General features: G+C 45.2%; 1 protein-coding gene across 5 annotated transcripts in view; it reads right to left on the reverse strand.

Annotated features, from left to right (window-relative positions):
• FDX2 (ferredoxin 2) overlaps window positions 1-19,026 on the reverse strand; it is a 290,248-nt gene that overhangs the window by 79,443 nt on the left and 191,779 nt on the right. For 3 of the 5 annotated variants that reach the window (XM_086960343.1, XM_086960341.1, XM_086960339.1), the window contains one exon: window positions 14,311-14,362. In XM_086960343.1, coding sequence (XP_086816469.1) covers window positions 14,311-14,362 — 52 coding nt within the window. The remainder of the gene's footprint in view (window positions 1-14,310; window positions 14,363-19,026) is intronic. The other 2 variants (XM_086960342.1, XM_086960338.1) reach the window with 1 other exon arrangement.

The following is a 19,026-nucleotide window of genomic DNA, read 5'->3' on the forward strand; positions in this document are numbered from 1 at the left end:
GCCAACTACTTACATACCCATTTACACATCCATACAAGCCCTCACACATCCGCTCACTCACCCATATAGCGATTAACAGACAATCACTCTCCAATGCAGCCACTCATACACCCAGTCACTCACTCATACAGCCATTCAGACACCCACTCACTCACCCGTACAGTCACTCACACACAACCATTCAACCAAGCATACCGCTACTCACACACCCGTTTACATTCCCACTTGCACACTCATAGTCACTCAGACAACCTGTCACTCACAGATACACACAGCCACTCACATAATATTTTTTAGAAATAGCATCACTAATTCATAGTACACACAGTATACTAATTTAACTTTTGTAGTACCTTGGTATATATGTTTAACAATCAAACTTTTACAAAACACCAACACTCACTGGCTGAGGTCAGTGATGTAATGAGTTATGTCACTGACCACGTCATGAGAAATGTAATATGGGAGGTCATAAACAGTGCATAGCAGGGGTGTAACTTATAGTTAGCTAAGGTAACTAGAATTGTTGAATTTCTATAGTTTTGTACAAGTGAAATGTGAGCCAAACTATAATGTTCCTGTAACTTTTAGTTTTTTCAGGGAATATAAACAAACTATATTTCATTCATACATATATCTTTTAAGTAATTACATTTAAATTAACTAATACATAATTAGTAATAATGGCTTAAATTTGCTTGAGTTTCTACTGGGGTAGTAATGGGTCTTCAGGGTTCAGGGATAGGTAGTGCATCTGGATAGTACGTTTTTTAGTGCTCAAGGATAGGTAGCATAAATGGTTAGTAAAGGGTTTTCAAGACTCTGCGATGGGCAGCGTATTGCAGTGGAAAGAATTTTTAGGTCTCATGATGGGTAGTGTTTAGCGGTAGTATGGAGTTTAAGGCTCCGGATGGGTAGTGTATAGGCGTAGTGAAGAGATTTTAGAGCTCAGGATGGATGGGCAATAGGGTACAAAGGAGGTTTTAGGATTCATGGATGGACAAAGCATAGGATGGATGGATGGATGGACAAGGTAAGAAGGATTGTTTAAGGGCTGGGTAGTATATGGGGTAGCAATGAGTTTTTAGAAGTCAGAAGTGCATAGAGGTTGTAAGGGGTGTTTGGTCTCAGGAATGGGTAGTGTATAGAGGCAGTATGGAGTATTTAAGCTAAGGTATGGGTACTGTATATTAGTAGTAAGGAGTTTTTAGGGTTTAGGGATGGGTAGTGCATAGGGTTGAAATCCTAAAAATAGAAATAAACAGGCTTGTTCTCCAATGAGTACAAGGGAAAGATGTATATAGGTTTGAGCACATAAAGTGACATTTTCTGGGGCAGAGGAAGGTTGGCTAGGGAGTTCTAACTCTTTCTGGTTTCATCTAAGCCACACTGACAATATTCTCACCTTGTAAGTCTGAAATGGGTGGAGTCAAGGTTTTTCATCTGACTAGAAAACGATCAGCCGTAATGGGTCTTCACATATCTATTAAAGGTAAATATTTTGCATGTTCAAAGTGACTAAAGACCCATTCAATTCTACCTAGGACCAATACACAGTATGTGTGATGCTGTACTGATATAGTATTCTATTGGAGAACTAAACTCATGACACTGAACATATTTGAGTCCACTGAATCACATAACCGGTTTTTTCAAAACACACAGCCACCCGAGGGCAGGGAATGGTGTTAATCAACAGCCATTTACAGAAAGCCAACTAAATGGTTCTTCATTCCACCAGCTAGACAAAACTGCCCATGGGCTAAAACACAGATGCTGCAGTAGATGCATCAGTCTACTGAGCCAGCATACCCAAGAGGATGAGTATTAATAGGGTGATGAAGAGAAGCATCTTAATTTTGATCATAGAGTACAATCTGAATTCTATGATGTATGTCTAGAATAAAAGCGGAAGAGACCATGTGGAAGAGAAATCATGGGATAAGGGATATGCCACCACCTACAGTATGCTCAGAGGTCTGAACTAAGAAGTTGTGAAGATGCACTTTGTCAACGTAAGATAGTTAACTAAAATATTACTTCTCACAGGTTGGCTATCATTGCTATAATTCAACTGCAAAATAATCGTCCAAATTAGACTTTTGCTATGTCAATCAGTCTAAACAGGCAACATGAATTATTCCTGATTTTGAGTGGCATGCTTTCTGCCAAGGACTTACTTTCTAGAGCACACATGCTTGCTGAGTGCAATACTCTGAACTAACTAAAGCTGTGTTAATTTTGGGGGAGAAAAGGCTGCAAGTGGAGTCATTATGTTGGCACCACTTGGCAAATGGCTTTGCATGTCTAGAGGACGCACCAGACACATAAAACTGACCGTCTTTCCAAGGATGTTTATGTTTATGTGGGGATATTTATATAGCGCACTGTCGCTCCAAGGAGCATCCTGGCGCTCCGACTCCATTACTGATAAGATGGTATGCTTTTACTGTTTGTCGATGTTTTGTACACAAAAAGGTCAGACAAGTGATTTGCAAACTGAGTCGGCTAGCCCGTAGATCCATGTTTTAAGGGATTTTTTAAATGTCTGTTCAGAAGTAATTGTGCGAAGGTGGGAGGGCAGTTTATTCCATGCTTTGGCTCCTATGACTGCCAGAGATTTTCCTCCCTTTGTGGCCAGTCTGAACTTGGGGACAGTCATCAAGTTGACAGTAGCTGACCTAAGTTCTCTTGTAGGATGGTATCTGTTGAACTTATTATACAGATATTGTGGGCCTCGCTTGTGGAAATCCCTAAAGGTGATCACGAGGACTTTAAACAGAATGCGCTTCTGAATAGAGAGCCAGTGCAGCATGTCCAAAGCGGCCGATGCTGATGATTTTCTGGGCCACCTTAGAACCAGCCGCGCCACCGAATTCTGTACCATCTGTAGTTTATGCAGGGTAGATTTTGCCACCCCTGCATACAGACTGTTACAGTAATCTATCCTTGATGTGATCAATGCAATTGCTACAGTACGGCGGGCTGATAGAGGCAGAAAATCAAAAAAAATTCTGAGGCCTTTTATGATATTAAAACATAGGCCGGCAACTTCTCTCTTTTGTTGTTTAAAGGAGAGCATCTCATCGAATTTTATTCCCAAATTCCGTGTTGCATTAATGGTGTTTGACGGGGCTTCTGCGTCAGATGGCCAACAGGTGTGCGGGGAGAAGAGGTTGTTTTTCCCAAATGGTAAAATCTCTGTTTTAGCAGAGTTGCATTTGAGGTGATTGTTGTGCATCCAGTTGAAAGTCGCAGTCAGACACTCTTTCAGAACTTGTTCGGCTTTTTTGAGTTTTCATCCAGAACAAGGACTAATTGAGTGTCGTCTGCGTAAGCTATAGTGCTGATGTCATAGGATGCAATAAGGTTGATCAGGGGAGCCATGTAAAGATTAAACAAGGTAGGGCTCAAACTTGAGCCCTGGGGCACCCCTGAACCAATCTTCTTCTCTTCCGAGTGGAATTGTCCAAGCATGGTTATCTGTCTTCTGTGCAACAGGAAGTTTTTAAACCATTTTAACACGGTGCCCCTTATGCCTGCCTTGATTGGGCGATGTAATAAGATGGCATGGGACACCGTGTCAAATGCTGCAGATAGATCTAGGAGGATTAAAACTGCCCTCTTACCTAGATCCAGTGCATCTCTTATGGTTTCCGTAGTTGACAGAAGCGCTGATTCTGTGGAATGGCTTGCTCTAAACCCTGCCTGGTTTGGATGAAGAATGTTATTTTCTTCCAGGAATGTTGAAAGCTGCTTATTGACAAAGGTTTCAGCACATTTACATATGGCAGGGAGTTGAGAAATGGGCCGCAAGTTAGATAGAACTGTTGGATCATGCAGGATCTTTTTTTGCAGTGGTTTGACTGCTGCGGTTTTCCATGAGGTAGGAACCTCTCCAGTTTGGAGTGATGCATTAAGAATAGCATTAATCACGGGGTTTACTTCCTCTTTAATTGCATGAAGCAATGAAGGGGGACAGGGATCAAGTGGCGAGCCAGATTTAATTTTTGAGATGACTTGCGAGGAGTCTGCAAGACTAATCGTAGCAAAGGTATTCCAATTGACTGACCCACCAGACTTATTATCTTGTATGGTATCTTCATCTTCTTGGGGGATTTGGGGAAAATCTTTGGTGAGATTTATAACTTTTTGTTCGAAATATGTTGCAATTTCGTTACAAAAGATCTGTGAGGGTGGAATTTCCTGGGACAGAAATTTTGGATTTCTAAAGCTATTTACAATTCGGAAAATTTCCTTTTGTTTGTTCTGTGAGGCTTCAATCAGGTTTGTAAAATAGTTAGTTTTGGTGCATTTGATTAATGCATGGTATTTCCTCCTAGCTATCTTAAAGACTTCCTGATCGTCATTATTATAGTGCCTACGCCATTTCCGTTCTAGCCTTTGTACTATTTGCAATGTATCTCTTAGTTCACTAGTGAACCAGGGAGCTGAAATTTTTCCTTGTCTAGATTTTAGTTTTCGTGCTCCCCCCGAGATCAGTTTCTCCCCTATGGATCTCATCCATCTCTCATAGCTATAATTATCAGAGATGACTTCCCCATGCAGGGATGGTTTGTTCTCTTTTACCCAGTTTGTCAGGTCCAGGTGATCAATACATTTAGCCCAGCATGGGGTGGGTTTCTCATTCCTCATTATATCTGGTTTTACAGCCTTTATTTCATCGGTTTTGAGATTAAATGCGATGAATTTGTGGTCAGTCCAAGTTAGGGGCAAGGGAGCTGAAACCCTGATGGTATTAAGATTAGAACAGATACAGTCTAAAACATGCCCGGCTTTGTGTGTAGGATCTGTCGTGAGTACTGTCAGTCCCAACACATGCATAATATCTTAGAAACATTGGGGTCGCTAGTGCTGTCCAAGTGCAGATTTAGGTCTCCCAATAGGGTGAAGTTAGCAGCTTTTAGAGTTAGATTGGTGAGGACTTCACCCATACTTTCCAAAAAGTGGCTCGCTTGGCCTGGTGGGCGGTATATTAAGGCTCCGGAGAAAATAAAAGAATCATGGGCCTGTAAATAAAAGCCCAGACATTCAGCTCCTTTTAGGACGGATAATTCCGTGATGTTGCATTTGAGGGTATCTCGAAGAATGATAGCCAACACCCCCGCCCTCTCTGTAAGGGTCTATCTAGTCACTGTATCCGATAACCGGGTGGCAAGGCATGTACAATGTCTGGACTGGACCAGTCTCTGAGCCATGTTTCAGTGACTAAGAGACAATCCAGCTTTGTTTCCGAAATTAAATCATACATATGTAATGCATTCTTGCACATCGAGCGGGCATTGATTAGCCCTCCATTAATGACCCTATATATAGTTTTCGTAGGCGGCCTTAAATAGGGTTGTAAATTTTGTTTACAATTAATGCAACAGATGGGCCCTAACCATTTATCAACATTCATGGCAGGAATTTGGGGTGGGCATTGTCAGTTACGCTGACGACACCCAGTTGGTGTTCAAAATAACGCCAGACAATAGAGACTCAGCTTCCAACTTCTCTAATTGTATGCTATCAATAGCGAAGTGGATGAACACCAACTGTCTCCGTTTAAACGGAGATAAAACTGAGGTACTGATAGTAGGGAAAGATGCTTCTGTCTGGTCCCATGCAAGGTGGCCTAGCGAACTAGGAGAATTACCTCGGCCTGTGGAGAAGGTGAAAAATCTCGGAGTCATGCTTGACGCCGACCTCTCAGGCAAAGCCCAGGTGAACAAAGTCACAAGCAAATGCTATGGCACCTTAAAAGTACTCCGTAAAGTACTCGACCTTCTGCCGACCGAAGCGAGAAAAACCATTGTCCATGCATTAATATCCCCTCATTTGGACTATGGCAATGTTCTCCTACTCGGTCTAAATCAAAAGGGTCTGCACCAGCTACAATGCATACAGAATTCAGAAGCACGACTGGTGCTCTGTCTCCCTCGGAGATCATCTACTAAACATGCGCTTGCCAAGCTTCACTGGCTCCCTATTAAAGAGAGAATCATATTCAAGACTCTCTGCTATGCACACCGTATTGCTCAAAACAAAGGCCCTAGAGAGATCTTATTACCATCCATAGGCCGATCAGAGACCTTAGATCGTCAGGCATGATGCTATTTAAAACCCCCCGCATCACAAAAGCGAAGATGGGCGGAAAATCCTTCCGCTATCTGGCCACCAAATTTTGGAATGCTCTGCCAATCCATCTACGGATGGAGCCATCTGAAATGAGTTTCAGAGCTAAACTTAAAACTCACTTATTCCCCAGATACTAACTTTATCTCCTATGGTTCATGTTCTTCCTGATGGGTTTGCATTGCAGTCAGCGCGGGGACACACAGCTTTGTGCAGCCAGGCACTTAATAAATGCTTATTATTATGACATTGAATACAACTAGGGTTCAGCGACAGTATCTCTTTTCTGGATAGCTGACCTGGTTTAGCCCTCTGAGCAGAGGGAGCAGCCCCCAGCCCGTCCGTAGCGCGGACGGGCGCAGACGGGCTGGACTTAGGCTCGACTTCAGCAGATGCGCCGGAGTCGCGTCGACCGCGTCCGCTGCTGGGGCTGTGTCTACGCCCAATATGGCCGCTGAAATGCCGCCTCCCACTCAGCACCTCAATCGGCTGTATACGGGGCAATTCAAGGCAGCGAAATTAGTGCGAGTAGCAATGTACAGGATTTTTGTTTAAAAAGCAAAGCTTGGCGGCGCAAAAGAAGATTACAAAACACAAACAAAATTAGATTTAAAAGCGCTGGTAATACTATGATCAATCTCCCGGCTTCCGCCTCAGGAGAGCTATGGAGTCTGCTAACTGCTACTGCTAACCATCATATCCTTAAAGTGAACGGTTCCTATGGATACAAAGATTTGTGAACATGGTCCATTTCTCGCATTGAATCTGGAATTTTGGTTAGCTCATTATCATATTGCGGTGTTGGGGGCGTGGCTGACTGCTGAACATGGCGGTCGAGACTTGGTGGAGCTCCGAACCCGGGCTCATTAATCCTGGCCTTTACTGGCTGCACACAGCTTCCAAAGGTCCAAAACGGCAGGCACAGACACCGAAAAGCGGAGCGGACGACTGAAACCACTTTTCGAACAGCTGGTGGGGCGCTGTGGCGGGAACCGAGGACCGTGCCCTGTGCGGCAAGTGGAGAGACATGCAGAGATTTTCGGCTCACGAGGCGGGGAGCTGCCTAGAGGACGCAATTAAACTGTGCACCAGCGAGGAATGTGACCGGAAACTCTGGCCCGACTGTGGGAGTGTGCCGCTCTGATCACGGAACGACTCCATGTGCAACATTGAAGGGCCCGGGTCGAGTGAGACTACGCCACAGTAGCGGACCATTGCACTGGAGGCTACGCGAGAGCGCGGCTGCTGTGGGGCCTATGGCATCCCCCTCGGGGAGCTGCAGTGAGTTCTGGCGCGCACTGAGCGAGGGCGCCTGGTGCCTAAGTGTCACATGGGTCTGGAGGCATATGGTGTAGGGATTCCTTTGAGTGGCTGAGGAGGCGTGTACCAGGCTGGCCTACGCAGTAACTTTGAGACTGGGAGAAGGGGCCTGTAATAATGCTTAACCCCTTCCAGGCTCATGACGAGCTGGGCTCGTCATGGTGTAGCCTCCTCGCACGCTGATGACGAGCCCAGCTCGTCATGTAACATGGGTTTTTTAAAATCTCAGCATAGGTGCAGAATTCCACTAGCGCGCATGTGGTTAAGCTCCTGAGAAGGGCTGTTACTGAAGCTGCCACAAGTGGGATGGGGAGTCTCTCCTAAAGCCCACGGGGACACTTGCTACACCTCTAGCTCCACAGCGAGGTTGCCAGGACTGGGGTGCTGTGTCACAGACGTTGTTAAGGTAGCCTTGGACAGTTAACTGGTCAGCGGTGCACACGGGCCGACAGGCGTCACTGTTGCTGGAGGACACGGAGCTGCCCCCATACTATTCCTGCACAATAAACTTGGTTCAAGCCCCGCAGGGAGCTCTGGAGTGGTTGGCTAGCGGCGTTTAGCGGTTGCGACGCAGTGGAATCGCTGTGTCTCTCATACCCTGGTGGGGTGGTCATTACCAGTACTCATAGGCCCAGGCAAGCTGTAATGGGCCGCAACAGGGGAAAACAGCATGGCGCTGGCCCGAGTATGGACCCCACTCACGGCCAGGACGAACTTGCAGAGGCCTCACAGACGCCTCACAGACGCCTAGCTGCATACTGCCTACCCAGATGGCGGAAAATGCAGATAAACTGGATCTGATCCTGCAAAAAGTTAGAGAATCAAGAAAAGCCATAGAGCAACAAATCGGAGCCCCTACGACCGGATTCACACTACTTAAGGTGGACCATGCGAAGTTAGCGGACAAGGTAAAGGATCACACAATGGCACTGGCATATCGGTCTCCACATTAAGCTCAGAACACGACCCATATACAATAGCTCCAACAGCAGATCGCTACATTGATGGACCGGGTGGAGGATGAGGAAGGAAGGGCAAGGAGGAATAATGTGCGGGTCATTGAGCTGCCGGAAAAAAGCAAGGGAGATGATCCAGCTAGATATATGGAGCAGTGGTTCCGTGGCAATGCTGCTGCGGAAGGCCTCTCTACACAATACTGCGTGGAGCGCCCACACAGAATACCCACTGGCCGGCCGAAACTGGGCCCCACCCCTGCCCCTCATTGTCAAGCTGCTGAACTACAGAGACCGGGATACGCTTCTGCAGAAAGCTAGGGAGAGGTCTCAGATACATTTCGAGAACAGCAGGATATCGCTTTACCCGGATTATACACTGCTAGTCCAAAGGCAGAGATCCTCCTTCATGTGAGTTAAGGAGAAACTGAGGAACCTGAATCTGAAATACGCGTTGCTGTTCCCGGCCCGACTGAAAATTATTTATGACCGGAAAACGCACTTCTTTGACAGTCTGGGAGACGCTGAGGAATGGTTGGAGGTGACAGACCCGGTGGGGACCGGGGATATCGCTTCCCAGAGTACGCAGCGCAGTTCTTCTCAAGTGAATATGTCGAGCAGGAGGATACGCAGGAACTTCCGATGGACCAATCCCACACTGCAACAAATGCACCAGGGCAAGCAACAAGCGATCGAGACGGCTGCTACTTTCAGACAGCCTACGTTAATTGAAGACTCCCCCCTCCTCGGACGGCACAGGGAATGGGTCGGACTCTAAAGGCAGCGTGGGCCTCTTCCCCACTGTGACCCCGCAGACGGCGGATGGTGTGTTCGGCTCACCGCCAGAGGATGCTGTTGTTCATGTACCTGCCATAACGGATGTTAATGTATCCTTTTTGTGGAACTGTGTTATTGTCGCTGTGTGTAACTGCGCTTGTATTTTGTTAGCCCGGGTTTCAGTAGTGATGGAGCTAGAGTTTATGCTGGAGTGCGGGTATGCACCCCATGGACGGTGTTGGTAACGATCCCCAATTTGCGAATGCTGCTTTTGTTTAGGGCATAGTTTTGCTCACCATGTTTTGGTTTCTGGACCGGTACAGTTCTCCGACCGGACAGAGTATTGGGGTATATGGGACGGGGGGGGGGGGGGGGGGGGGGGGGGGAGACAGTCCTATTTTTCTGTATACCTTCGGTTGGCTGGCTAGCAGGACATGTATGTTATTGCCAGTTATACTGCTTGCCGCGTTTTTGCAATGCATTTACCCAACACATACAAGATAATAACGTGGAATGTTCGGAGACCGGGCTCTGTTCATAAGCGTCATAGAAATCATGCTCAACTGCTGAGGCGCAAAGCACATATAGTCTATCTGCAGGAATCCCACATGGTGGAACAGAAGGCGGTGAAATTACGTAAGAAATGGAGGGGGCAGGTATTCTCCACTAGTTACTCTGGTTACGCACGGGGAGTCACCATCTCGGTGAGACACGGTGTGCCATTTCAGCCCCTAGAACAAAGAATCGATCAACAGGGACGCTATCTTTTTATACGCGGGTCCCTCGATGGTCAACAGTACTAGGTAGCACATATTCACCGAATTTTGAGCAGGAACAATTTCTAGCCACCCTAAACTTGGCATGGGCGGGCTGGGAGATGCACCCCTGGATGATAGGTGGTGACAACAATGCAATAATGGACGTTGACCTTGATGGGTCCCATCCCCCTTTGAACGGGACAGGGATGATAAAGCAGACAAAGGCTCTCTGCGGTTGGGCGGAGGGATGGGCATTAAGCGATGTTTGGAGAATGCGGCACTCGACGCACAGGGAATACTCTTTTTACTCCCCGGAACATACGCTTCACACAAGAATGGAAAGGACATTCTGCTCGAACATGGTAGCGATGCAAGTCACACATGCCACATACCTAGCAAAGACTTTTTCGATCACAACCCACTTGAGATCGAGATTACGTGGGGCAGGATACCTACTCCGGTGCCTACATGGAGGCTCTGGCCACAGTTGCTGGAAGACACAGCATTCCAAGCAACAATAGCAGACACTATTACCCATTATTTCGCTGAGAACAGTAACACGCTTTCTAATGTACTGATAGAGTGAGTCGCCTTTAAGGCGGTAATAAGTGGTTGGGCCACAAGTTTGACAGTGGGCGCCAGGTAGGAGGTTAACAAATCTTTTGTGGAAACAGAACACAGGATGTATAAGTTGGAACAGGAAGCAGTACATAACAAGGAGAAGCAAGAAGTGCCTATCAGGCATGCTGAATTGTTAGAATCCCTCCGACTCGTAGACTATCAGAGGTATACGCAGTTGTGCCACTCCGAGGCGGACAAGTCGGGGACACTGTTAGCGAAGACATTGCGAGATAACCCTCCCCCCCCCCCACAATTGTGATCAATGAAGTAGCTACCTTTTCGGGCAAACCGGTGCACACCCAAAACGACATTAATGCAGCTTTCTGCCAGTATTTTGCCTCATTATACAGCAAGCCTGTGGATAGGGAGGAGGATTGCACAGATGACTTTCTACAGGCAGTATCCTATCCCCAAATGACAGCGGAAGCTTTGGAAGGACTGGCAGGTCCCATCACTGTGGTGCAAATTAAGATAGCACTAAATGGGCTCACACGAAATAAAACACCGGGACTAGACGGGTTGCCTGCGGAATTTTACACTATTTTTACTGACTCACTCCTACCCTACATAGTGCACTTATATAATACAGCGCTGAAGGAAGGGGCACTACCCCTTACCACGGCGCAGGCACTGGTGGTCTTGCTCCCGAAATCAGGTAGGGATCCCACGGACATGGCAAGCTATCGCCCATTGTCATTACTAGCGACAGAATACAAGATACTGGGTTAAGTGTTGGCAAATAGGCTTATGTCCCTTTTGAATAAGATGATCCACATAGATCAGACAGGTTTCTTACCGGCTAGGGTGCACATGTCTGAACACTAGGAGGCTGCACCACCTTATGTTGACTGCCCCGGAGCGCTATGCACACGCGGGATGCATATCGTTAGACCTATGCCAAGCGTTCGACACATTGCAATGGAGGTACATGTTTGAAGCACTGACGAAGTTTGGGCTCCCAGAGGGGTATCCTAACTGGCTTAGACTGTTGTACAATGCTCCTACTGCCCGGGTTCGAACAGCTGAGCATATTTGCAGCAGAATACCGGATACTTAGAGGGACGAGGAAAGGTTGCGCACTTTTGCCACTATTGTTTATACTGGCGCTGGAGACCCAGGCGCTACCGTTACGTAGAGATACGTGGGAATTAGGTATAGAGATAGGGTCTACAACACACCTCTTCTAGGCATATGCAGATGATATTGTCCTTTACATTAAAGACCTTCGGTCATATCTAGCCCCCATCTCGGAGATCTTTGCCACCTTTGAGCATATATCGGGATTGGTCATTAACCCAGCGAAGTCCCATGCCTTTTTCTTTTGCGAACACGCCGCGCCCGCAGACATTACATTTGGTTCGATGACACTAAAGGTGGCCCCGCATACGTTCAAGTACCTGGGCATTCATGTATACACGGCCCCTGCTGACATGTTGGTAGGTAACTAACAGAGCAATTAGCGCCCTGCGGTCTAGCGTTGCATTTTGGACCATGCTATCACTGTCAGTGATGGGAAGAGTGGCTATAACGAAGATGGTGATTCTTCCACGACTGATTTACTATTTCACAAATCTGCCTCTATTAGTCCCTCAAACTACCTTTATACTCTTAAACACCTTACTTATTGACCTCGTTTGGGGGAAAGGCAGGAGAAGGATAAGTCTTAGAAAGCTCCAGCTAGGTATGAGAAGGGGAGGGTTAGGAGTGCCGGATCTTAGAGCCTATTTCTACGCCTGCCAGTTGCAGTGGTTATCTTATTGGACGGCAGGGCGCAATCTGCAAGAAATTGGGTTCACAGAGCGAGATATAATTAACGGGGCCCTACACACACTGCTATTACCGAGGTGCAAGCCCCCTCACCATATTCCACCCTTACTATATATAGCTCAGCAATGTTGGAAGGCGGCGCTACAGTACACAAACTCACACCCTGTGTATGCCGGCAACATCCCCTTATTGGGTATACCACTAGCAGTCAGGAGGATAACAAAACGTTCAATAACGCCTTGGTTGGAAGAAGGAATTAGCACGGTATCAGACTTATTTAATGAGGGGCAGCTACTGGATCATGACAACTTTGTTCGGGAGACGGGGGCACCGGGACACTAGTATATGGTCCATGCAGCACTAGCCCATTATGTCACAACACATTGGGCCCCACAAAGGCAGGAACCCACCAACCACAAACTGATTAAAGCACGATATTATATGGGCTGTGGGAGACACCTGATAAAATGGCTATATATATATAGAAATTCGGGCGCATACAGAGATCGCCCTTCTTTCATTACGCAATGCATGGGCGGAAGACATAGGAAGGACCATTAAGGACAAGGAATGGGAGAGAATCATAGAACATCCCCAGAAAACCTCCCATAATGCCAAATTTAAGCTTATTCAAACTATGATTTTACATAGGGTATACCTTACCCTACACAGATTAGATAGGATGTTCCCGCAGACCCAACATCACTGCCCGAGATGCCACTGTGAGGGAGCTGACTTAGCCCATATGGTCTGGTCTTCCCCGCGCCTACGAGAGTTTTCGGATGCGGTTATATGTTACACGCGAGGAGGTACACATAGGAACATACCTAATACTATGGAAGAGTGTCTTCTGGGTCTTCATAAGTCATACACCAAATACAAAGTACAATATAGATTTGTGAACCTGTCGCTGCTGGCAACGCGGGCAATTACAATGTGTTGGAAGTCCAAGAATCCCCCTTCAGCTTTTGCATGGTATAATGATCTGTTCCGCTGGGGCAGTGTAGAAAGTGCTTTAATCCGGAGGGAAGAGGCTAGGGGCCTGCATAAGAACCCGATAGCATTAGATTGGGATATTGTGTTAGAGGCCCTGAAAGCACAAGACATGGACTCCATTGCCACCCCTCAGGGCACGCAGTAGAGTCAGATGAAAGAGCAATATATAGTAATGCCACGAACGATGTACATGCAAACAGGCGTTGGAGTACCATGAACAGGTTCGACATACACTTATAAGTCAATTGCAATAATAGTTACTTGTATAGTGCTGCTGTAAGCTAAGCTAACGTTATGGGACATATGTATACAAGGTAGACCTATATGTCAACAAAGGGACTGCAGGGAGGGGGAGGAGGGGTTTTTGGAGGGTTTGTTTCCCAGTTTTTGTAGTAGCCTGAAGCGTGAAGAATTGTGGACTTAGATTTGGACTGGAAGAGGTGAGGCTTACAAATACGTGCTGTGATACTTACTAGGGGAAATGTAGCACACTGTAAGCGTGTATATATTGTTTACAGCGAAGGCATTCGTTTACCTCTGTAATGCAAAGTAGATTCTCATGTACTTTTGTTAAATAAAAGTATCATCCCACATGCTTCATGTAAGGTATAAGATTATGAAGATTAAAGAAATAAAAAATGTTTTAAAAAAATCATATTGAGGTGTTCAGATGGGGTCTGTTCTGCAGTGAAAAGTTCTGGGATTCTGCTCACCTTCTGATTTGCAATTGATAGTTGTTGGAGTTTGTTCGCCTTAAACATGGAGCAATCTGCAGATCACACATTCAAATCAAGGCAGGACTGACTCAGCATTACAGCCATACGAAGTTGGTGAATTGAGTATCATGGAACTTGGCAACAACAACACTGGTTCCTTATAGTGCTGACAACAAAATAAGTGTTGCATGAAGCACCATATATAAAAGACATTGCTATTAAAATCATCACACTCAATCAACAAATATTCATAGTAGTACTTACTCCTCAACAGAGGGTTCTGCTTCTTGCCTTTCTTCTTTGGCTTGATAACCTGCTGAGAATGTTTTTACCACAATTATCATAACAACCAATTAAGCTTTCCTCATTTCACACATCTATAAATCATTGACTGTACCTCTATGACATCAAATATAAAATAAGATAGGAAAACAGATAAGACAAGATTTACTGCACAGTTCGACCACGTCAAGCCCTGGCAATTCACCACAATAAAAACCCAAATGAAATCCTCTGCATTATACAGGGGGTGGGAAATAGGTCTGGGATTTATTCACTTTACTTTATGGTATTTGTGAAAATGAACAGTAAACACAAGGCAACAACAAACAACATGCTTTGACACGAAACTATGTGTATGCGCACACACAAATACTTACAAAATATTTTACCCAGATTTTTGGGAAGTTGGAAAGATTTTTAAGCCAATAAAAAATAATTATATTCCTGATGGAAGGATTTTTGGGGCACATAGCCAATAAGTGGTGCCTGTCATATCTTTCATGGTGGACTAAGATAATGGTATTGGGCCACATGGTTTTTCGAGTCTAACTCTCAACAACAGTGTGCTTGACTGTCCGCAATCGCTTTCAGCATAAATATATATAGTCAGATGTGTAGAATGTAATTTGGTATTTATTAAAATTGTTAACTGTAGGGAAGAGCTCATGACTTACAGGAGGTGAAGCCTCAAATGAGTCCGGTTGCCTCTAGGAGTGGGTGACAGTCTCCGCTACCCCTCTTGGAGCTTGGAGTTTGGCAAAGCTCTGCCAGCCACCACGTAGAGGAGTTTGCCCCCCACAGTCCACCAGCCACCACCAGTTTTTCTATACCTACCAAACACAGCCGCACGTTTGCTTCTCCCTTTAGAGGTCTAGTGGTTATTATTAACACCGTTCTAAATGGTGGGAACTTGGAATGCACTATGTGAGAAAGCATGCGGCATAGGGGGAGGCCTACCATGGTGCACTGCTGGCTCGCCTCAAATTAATACTATGATTGCGCACATAGAAAGAAAGTCAACCAGAGCAGGAGGGGTGGTGAGAGCCCGGATACTGGCGACAGGATGAGGCAGCCTCAATGTTGCTGTCAGGAGGGCGCAGAAAGGGAGCCGGGGCTGGCGGCACCCCTAAAAGGAACTGTATCCCTCACTGGTGGAGCCGGCGCAACGGGTGCCGCTTGTTCACTCACAACCTGCCCAGCTAGCTCTTGGCTGTGTGCTCTTTGGCAGAGCCCCATCTCTAGCAGTGCTACAGGAACACAGGGGAGGGGAGACCGGCGGGAGCTGGAGCCGGCAAGTGCAGGCCTACTGCTGGAGCGATTCCTGCATACACTGAGCAGGACACCTTTGAGGGTTACGGTAATGCTCTCCGTCAGGCCCCTGCCTCTGAAAGGCTTGAGGTGGAGTCTGCCCCCAGGAAACCATGTATGGCATCTGCCTCCATGTCGGACCTCTAAAGGTAAGTGCAAGCACACTCTTTTTGGACCTTACATAGCGATAAGGGGTCTGTTAATTCTAATGCTAGGGGTGTGGTGGCCCTTCTTATCCCATGCTCCATTCGGTGCTCCTCATCCAACGAACACTATTGCTATATGGCATAAGCCTTAATCCGCCCGCTCACGGATCTCTGTGGAAATCCACTGAGATTTTCAGTAAATCAGCAGAGTGAAACTCCACGAGCTATGCCCAGTCCTTGATGCCTCAACCGTTCCTCAGCAATAGTAGTAAAGATTGAATTTGACTCTGTCAATTTCTGATTTATGCGATGGAATGTTTTCATGTGCATTTGTTTCAACAAATGTATTTAACCAAAACCAGGATACGAAGAACTGATTTATGCAGCTAGGTAACTCACATTCAAGAGACATGAAGAAAATCAGGGGATTTGTTTCATTTTGTAATTGTTACATACTTATTTTATTTATTTTAATTTCTTATATCGCGCTGGACTCAATCCCGTAAGGGTATCTCCGCGCTTTGCCAGCCAGATCATTAACAGAGTCAATGATTTAAATTAGTGGGACTGAGATGCTTCCTGGAAGAGGAGAGTTTTTAATGCCTTTCTAAAGGACAGATAGTTGGTGGTCATTCTCACATCTGTTGGAAGTTTATTCCATAAAGCAGGGCCAACTGAGGAGAATGCTCTGTCTCCCTGTCTGGATTTTTTTGTTGCAGGGGGTTTTAGGAGAGCTTGGTTACTTGAGCGGAGTGACCGGCTGGGTTGATACAGCTCAAGTGATTGAGAAAGGTATTTAGGACTATCCCCATATAAGCATTTGTGGACCGTACAGCATATCTTGAAACTGATGGGCTGCCGTATAGGGAGCCAGTGCAGCTCATTCAACAAGGGCTTAGAGGGAGTCCTAGCCAGTACACTCATGACCAGTCTAGCCGCAGTATTCTGGACCACCTGCAAGCGGCCTACTGCATCTGCATTTGCTAACGTCAGCAGGCCGTTGCAGTAGTCCAGGCGGCTAGTAACCAGGGCCTGTACGAGTGTCTTCCTATAGGTGTCAGGAACATACGGGAAGACTCGTCTTAGAAGGCCAATGGTGTGGAAGCACAATCCTGCGATGTGGTTGGTGTGTTCCTTAAGGGTCAATTTTTGATCAATTTTTACCCCTAGATTTTTAACGTGTGGCTTTGATGTTGGAACTGGACCCAGATCCAGTGGCCACCAATCTGGAGACCAGAGAAGACTTGCTTTGCCGAAGAGCATAACCTCTGTTTTTGCAACGTTACATTGGAGGCAGTTTGCGGCCATCCAATGTGACACTGCCCTCATACCTTCAGCAAAGTTTTCCTTGACTTTAGGGCCAAGGGAGCTGAAAGGGTAGAGTAGCTGGGTGTCATCAGCGTAGGAAACCGGTGTGAACCCATACTTCCGTACAATCTCAGCAAGGGGGGCCACATATACATTAAACAATGTAGGGCTAAGGCATACAATCTGTGAGGCACTAAAAAGTGTTTTACCCATCTGACTGTTGCTATACTTTGGTAATAAACTCGACTTTGACCTTTACATTGTAGTAATAAATGTGTGTTTATTTATACAATTGGTCTAAATAATGTGTTTTGGGATATATATATATATATATATATATATATATATATATATATATATATATATCCTACTGGCGGTCGCCAGTAGGTAGTTATAGTTAGGATCTACTTTCCATAGGAAATCCGCAACATTCTATTGGGGATAACTTTGGCGCCGGTGGACGAATCTTCGCGAATTTCTCCAAGAAAATGGCCCGCTCTTTCCCTGAAAGTTTGGGGGGGATTCATAAAGTGGGGGCCGAGATAAAAGGGGGGTCCCAAAACGTGTTTTCCCCATGTTAATTTTCATAGGGCGGTCGGTTTCACTTTTAGCCCGAACGGCTGAATCCACAAAACTTGGCAAAATTGTAGGGACTGGTAGCCCGATGTGCCTTTACTATGTCTCAAGATATATGCTCAAGTGGTTTTTACGAAAATTTACTTTGAAAAAATATATATTGGGCTACATATATGTTAGAGCCCAAATGTAGCCCAATGTAGCCTAAAGATGGCCACCAGAGACAAAAAAAAAACAAATGTAGCCCAATTATCAGCCAGATGTAGCCCAAATATAGCCCAATGACAGAATGTCACAGAGTGTTCTAAAGAACAACTAGAGCGCCAACAGTCGTACTTATAAACTGAGACATATAGTTAGGAATTAACATTTAAAAAACCTTTGAAATTCACTGAAAAAACCATAGGTTTCACACCAGTTATAGTTAGCTGGAAATTTTACTGACATAAAACCATTGAAATTCCCACGTTATAGTTAGTTGGACTCACTATAACTTGCGCGCCTGCAATGCACTGCTGATGACGTCACATATTACATCACTCATGACATGGTCAGTGACATCCCTCATGGCATCACTGATGACACCATCCAGTGAATGTGTGTCTTTCTGAAAAATAAATATTAGTGAGTAATGTTTAAATTTTTAAATATATGTATTAGTGTTTCACTTTGTGTATAAGTGGCTGCATGGGTTGGTGAGTAGCTACATGTGTATGTACATGGGATATTAGATGTTTTTCTTAGTATCAGTATGAGTGTCTATATGGTTTGGTGGGGGTATTACTTAGCACATAGATGCATGATTGACTGACTCTCTGTTTGTATGTGTTTTGAAGACAGCATATGTGCAGGACTGTATGAGTGAATGAGTGTGTATATGTGTGTGTTACTGAGTGAATGACTGTCTCACTAGTGTCTTTATCAGTAACTACATATGTCTTAATCTAGTATATGTGAATATTGATGTATATAAGTGAGTATATGTGAGAGTAAGAGATTGTAAGAGTTCCTGTTTAAATAAGTATGTGTTTCTATAAGGGATTGTTTAAGAGAATAAATATGTTTAAATTTCAATAGAAGTAAGGTGGTAGTGTGTGTATAGCTCTATATGCAAATAAACGGATGTTCAATTGTTTATTTGCATGTGTGAGTATGTGTGTGAGTAACTTTTGGATGACTGTCGGTGTGTAACAGGATGTATAGGTGTATCACTACATATGATGAGTGAGTATATATGTATGAGTGAGTATATTGAACTGTTTGTGAATGAGTAGATGTGTATATAGATGGTGGAATTACTGAATTGGTTGTTGAAACTGATATGGTTATCTCCATTTTTTAATAAATTTTTGTTTCTATT

This window comes from Lissotriton vulgaris, chromosome 3_1 (assembly GCF_964263255.1).
Source record: "Lissotriton vulgaris chromosome 3_1, aLisVul1.2, whole genome shotgun sequence".
NCBI lineage: Eukaryota > Metazoa > Chordata > Amphibia > Caudata > Salamandridae > Lissotriton > Lissotriton vulgaris.